Raw genomic sequence first — 6,000 nt, 5'->3', positions numbered from 1 at the left:
GACACTTACCCGCCCAGCGCGCCCACGATGTCCGCACCCGAAGCCGATCTCTCGATCGTCTCTTGGGTGCTGGCGCCGCCATCTTGGGTATGGGAATCGGGAAGTGGAGCCTTGCGGCTTCATGTCCCGATTTCCTACTGCGCATGCGCGAGTCGCGCTGCGCAATAAGGATGGTCCCCGCTGTCTCTGGGATCCGTGTGTTTCCCAGCAGACAGCGGGGGACATTCGGAAAGGGGCATAGATATCTGCGGAAAGGGGCATATATTCTGCAGATATCTATGCCGGAAGTGGGTGCAGATACCTGTACTGTACAGGTACCTGCACCCCCCTCCCCCCTGAAAGGTGACAATTGTGGCGCTGGAGGGGGGGAGGGTTCCAATGAGCGGAAGCTCCACTTTAGGATGGACCTCCGCTTTAAAGCAAAAAGTCAAAAATATTGCGTCTTTTTGTTTTGTTTTGTTTATAGCGCAAAAAATAAAAACCGCAGAGGTGATCAAATACCACCAAAAGAAAGCTCTGTTTGTGGGGGCAATTGTGTTTGTGCGCAAACTTCGTGCAACTGTCAGTTAAAGCGCCGCAGTGCCGAATCGCAAAAAAAAGTGCTCTGGTCATGAAGGGGGTAAAATTTTCCGGGGCTGAAGCGGTTAAATACAGGATCCACTGACAATTCTCCACGCAGCAAACGCCGACCTCTAATGAAAGAAAAAAACTTGTTTTGCCTAAAAGATCAGACATCCCATAGTAGACGCTGACTTCAGCCTGCCTGGCCGGGTCTAAGTACAGGAACTCCCGAGCCAATCAGAGCTGGGCTACAACTCACCAATCAGAAGGAATCTTACAAGAGATTCCAGCCAGGCTGAAAGTGCAGATTCGGCAGGAAGCAGAGGAAATACATTGTAACATTTCAGTGCTGGAAGGAAGTAAGTGTCCATAGAATAAACCTGAGGGATGAAGGATCAATGTGATTGGCCAAAAGTACAAATCTGTAAGCAAAATATTTTGGATTAGCTTTCTGCAATACACATATATTGGGGGGGTCTATTATGCGGGGTTCACAATTATGCGATGCGCCTGTGCCCATGCATCGCTGTATTTTCATGCGCATTAACCTGCACTGTAGTGGGGCAGTTTATTCATTTTTATGGGCCGCCTACCGCATCTGAAGCCAGGTTCACGCTAGCCTGCATGGTAAACTGCGGCGCAATAGTCCGTAGTCGCTCCAGGAGGAGCTGTGCGTTTTATTGCACTGTTTTTTTTTTTAAACTTTATTTAAAGGGACACTTCATTCACGTCAATGCACAGCACCGCAGAGTGCCGTGCTGCTGTGCGGTGACATATGGCACCATCCAGTGAAACCAGGATTCTGATGTGAACGGGGAAGAATGATTTTCTAGGTGTTCTAGGGGTCACCTGCATTTATCCATTGTGGAAAATCGCAGGTCACCGCCCATCATTTGAATGAATCCATTGTGGAAAATCTTTTTTGTTGTTGCTGCAACTTGAGTCTCAGTAGCGATTTAAAGTGGTTGTAAACCCTTACAGATCACTTTTACCTACAGGTAAGCATAGATTAAGACTTACCTGTAGGTGCAAGAAATATCTCCTAAACCTACACGGTTTAAGAGATATTTGTAAAAGACAGGCACCGCTGTCTACGGCGCATGTGTGCCGTTTCTAGCGATGATCATGCCATTAGTGGCGGCTCCCACGCGCATGAGTGGGAGTGACATCATCGCAGCTCCGGCCAGTCACAGCGTCGGAGCTGCGATACCCGGAAGTCACTCTGAGAGATGTGGCGGCGACGGAGGAGGGGAACGAGGAATGCTGCGGGGGACTTCGATCTCAGGTAAGTCATTTATGAGCTAGTATGTTGTGCATACTAGCTCATCATGCCTTTGTCTTGCAGGGTGTTTATTTTTTATTTTTTTTCCAGAGGGTTTACTTCCTCTTTAAGACGGCACCCATTGAAATGAATGTGTTTTGACTTTGTAATGCGACTTTCTGTGTCACGCATTGCAGCAAGTCGCGCGGGAAGTCGCAGCAGTGGGAACTAGTGCTAAATTGCACCTGAGAAATGCATGATCCTTCTTTTTTTTCTTTTTTTTTTATTGTGCCACATCACAACGCATGCCAATAAGTTGCAATGCAATGTTACACAATGGTTAGGATTCATATTAAAGTATAACTAAAGGCAAAGCTTTTTTGTTTTCAGTTCTGACCACACTGGAGGGGTAATGGATCCCCTGTCAGGTTTTTATTGCTGTCTGTTTCCTCCTCTCTATTTGTCTTATTTACCATGTCCCCAGAAAAGTAATAGTAGGGAAATCTTCCAATGGGCACACTAGTTCTGGTGACCTGGGGGGGGGGGGGGTCCCCAAGGAATTCCTTTAATTTGCAGGGATTTCCTCTCACTTCCTGTTTTGGAAGTGAAGGAAATCTCCCCAGTGGGCCACAGATGGCGAAAAATTAACCTTACAGGGGTTATAACCCTCCCTTACTCTATCCAAAAAAAAAGTTTTGCCTTTAGTTCTACTTCAACCAGTTCTCGTCCTGCCTATAGCAAGATGACGCGGGGGGGTCTGTCTATCGTCAATCTGGGTGGATGTCACATGATGTTCTTCCGAAATTGCGCCACGCAGGAGGCCACGGGGGTGCACAGTGGCGCGATCTGTCACCGGCTGCATCCACCGGAAGCAGCCGATGACTTATCACCGTACCGGCCTGCTGCCCGCCATATATGAGCAATGTAACCAATCACAGCAGGTCACATGACAGTTGTTAACAATGGATTGAATCCTTTCAAGCCATCCATTGTATACAATTGTGTTGCTAGATGTGATTGGTCAGTGTGATCACATGGTACAGACTGGGCCAATCACAGCTAATCACAATCAAACGAACAAAACAGACTGAATTAATCAATTTCATTCAATAAAATGCTTATGATTGATCTGATCAAAGTGTGCTGAATAAAAAAAATGTAAAAAACTAATTAAAAAATATAATAATAAAAAAATGTTTTTTTTGTTTTTTTTTCCCATGCTGTCACCGGTCAGTGTCCCTGATCTCCACCACACCAGTTATATGTTATGCTGTACTGGTGACAGTATGTGAAATAAATAAATAATTTCTTAATTTTCCAAAAACTGCAACATTAAAACGAAGTCAGCAATGGATGTATTTATTCCTGACATTAAAGTGGAACTTCACTCACCCAATCAAACTTTACTTGTTTTTTAATCCTTATGCTGCTAGTATTAGTAAATAGATAGGAAAGTATATCATATTTGCTTATTTTAAACTTTTTTACATTTCTTCATTTACTTCCTGTTTATTTGCATAGGCGGAGGATGACCTATATCCCAGGAGTCTTCAGGAGGGGAGGAGAGGAGGAGGGGTTTTCTAAGCTAAGCACGTTCTCATGCATGACTGAGCTAAGGGCAGATGGGTTCCAGGAAGTAAATGCTACATGAATCATTTGCCCTTACTCAAGCTGGCCATGGCTAGAAATGCTGGGGGGTGGGGGGGGGGGTGGGGGGGGTTTAAAGTGATTTCTCAATACAATAAAGCATGGAAACATAGATGGGTGGAGGAGTTTGCTTTGAATTCTAAACATTTATGAAATTGTGTTTTTGGTTTGTGGTGCTCAGATGCAGTGAAGGTCTGCTTTAAATCTAGTTGTGGTGTTGAATTTATGGATGAAGATGAGGATTTCTATGGAGGATGGAGTGGAGTGAGGATTTCTATGGAGGATGGAGTGGAGTGAGGATTTCTATGGAGGATGGGATGGGATTAGGTTTCCTGTGGAGGATGGGATGAGAATTCCTATGGAGAATGGTGAGGGTGAGGATTTCTATGGAAAATGGAGTGGGGTGAGGATTCCTATGAAGGATGGAGGATGGGATGAGGATTCCTATGGAGGATGGCTGGGATGAGGATTCCTATGGAGGATGGGATGAGGATTCCTATGGAGGATGGAGTGGGGATGAGGATTCCTATGGAGGATTTAGTGGGTGGGGATTTCTATGGAGGATGGAGTGGGGTGAGGATTTCTATGGAGGATGGAGTGGGGTGAGGATTTCTATGGAGGATGGGATGGGATGAGGTTTCCTATGGAGGATGGTGGGGGGATGAGGATTCCTATGGAGGATGGAATGGGATGAGGATTCCTATGGAGGATGGGATGGGATGAGGATTTCTATAGAGGATGGGATGGGATGAGGATTTCTATGGAGGATGGGATGGGATGATGATTCCTATGGAGGATGGGATGAGGATTCCTATGGAGGATGGGATGGGATGAGGATTCCTATAGAGGATGGGATGGGATGAGGATTCCTATGGAGGATGGGATGGGATGAGGATTCCTATGGAGGATGGGATGAGGATTCCTATGGAGGATGGGATGAGGATTCCTATGGAGGATGGAGTGGGGATGAGGATTCCTATGGAGGATTTAGTGGGTGGGGATTTCTATGGAGGATGGAGTGGGGTGAGGATTTCTATGGAGGATGGAGTGGGGTGAGGATTTCTATGGAGGATGGGATGGGATGAGGTTTCCTATGGAGGATGGAGTGGGGATGAGGATTCCTATGGAGGATGGAATGGGATGAGGATTCCTATGGAGGATGGGATGGGATGAGGATTTCTATAGAGGATGGGATGGGATGAGGATTTCTATGGAGGATGGGATGGGATGATGATTCCTATGGAGGATGGGATGAGGATTCCTATGGAGGATGGGATGGGATGAGGATTCCTATAGAGGATGGGATGAGGATTCCTATGGAGGATGGGATGGGATGAGGATTCCTATGGAGGATGGGGTGAGGATTCCTATGGAGGATGGGATGGGATGAGGATTCCTGTGGAGGATGGTGGGGGGGTGAGGATTTCTATGCAGGATGGGATGAGGATTTCTATGGAGGATGGGATGGGATGAGGATTTCTATGGAGGATGGGATGGGATGAGGATTCCTATGGAGGATGTGATGGGATGAGGATTCCTGTGGAGGATGGAGTGGGGATGAGGATTCCTATGGAGGATGGAGTGGGGATGAGGATTCCTATGGAGGATGGAGTGGGGATGAGGATTCCTATGGAGGATGGGATGGGATGAGGATTCCTGTGGAGGATTGGGATGGAGTGGGATGAGGATTTGGTGTTGGGAGTGGTACGTTGTCCCCCGGACTCTGGATGTACTCTGGAGACGCCTCATCCTTGCGGCTCTGCGTGTTTGCTGTAGGCTGGCCGGCTGCCTCTGTAGACAGGTACATATTTAATGTTGACCAAACTGTTTCTTAAAACGGCGGTCAATATTTGCTCTGCGTTCTGCCTCTTGACCTTTATCAAGGGATTCTTTGTATTGTCAGAAGAAAAACCTGGATCTAGACACAGAGCAATGGGTAGGATGTTGAGGTCTGATGAACTCCTTCTCCTGGTGTGAGTCTGTTTTCTATAGGGAAACCCAACTCTAACCCTGATTCACAACTTCTCATGCAACTCAGTGAGGCATGCATCACAGAAAGTCGCATGACACTGCACTACTTTTCTGCTGCATGCCATGCAACAAGGGTGTCATAGACCACAATGTTAAAATCACAAAGGTTGCAAATAAGTTGTTTCTTTGTCTTGTCTTTGCGACTTTGGCTGCGACTTCAGAAGGTTTTGTAAGTTCGGAAATATGTGTCACACTCTCTATTGCAATGATTTGCCAAAGCCACAAAACATCAAAGTCGCATTGAGGTTGCAATGCAACGTCGCACTTGGGCTCAGTTCACACTGCTGCAACTTCAAATTCATGCGACTTTGCATTGCAACTTGCTTTAGACTCGATGCCACTTAAACGTCACTTCAGTGCAACATTTGATATTTTGCAAATGTGGCTTTGGCAAATCCTAACAATACAGAGTTGATATTATTGAACTTACAAAACCATCTGATGTCACAGACAAAGTCACAAAGATAAGTTGTTGGGGGTTCCTTGAGCTGTGGCTGATC

General features: G+C 46.2%; 1 protein-coding gene across 4 annotated transcripts in view; it reads left to right on the top strand.

Moving 5' to 3' along the window:
• Positions 1-769: 769 nt before the first annotated feature.
• Positions 770-6,000, top strand: part of FGGY (FGGY carbohydrate kinase domain containing) — a 381,065-nt gene continuing 375,834 nt past the window's right edge. For 3 of the 4 annotated variants that reach the window (XM_077450605.1, XM_077450604.1, XM_077450603.1), the window contains exon 1: positions 857-985. In XM_077450605.1, coding sequence (XP_077306731.1) covers positions 949-985 — 37 coding nt within the window. In that variant the 5' untranslated portion in view covers positions 857-948. Of the gene's footprint in view, positions 986-6,000 lie in introns of all 4 variants that reach the window. The other variant, XM_077450606.1, reaches the window with a different exon arrangement.

Source organism: Lithobates pipiens, unplaced genomic scaffold, assembly GCF_037356315.1.
Source record: "Lithobates pipiens isolate NorthernLeopardFrog02 unplaced genomic scaffold, aLitPip1_a1.2 Scaffold_23, whole genome shotgun sequence".
Taxonomy (NCBI): domain Eukaryota; kingdom Metazoa; phylum Chordata; class Amphibia; order Anura; family Ranidae; genus Lithobates; species Lithobates pipiens.
Note: the sequence above shows the minus strand (reverse complement) of the source record. Positions and strands in the feature narration are given on the sequence as shown.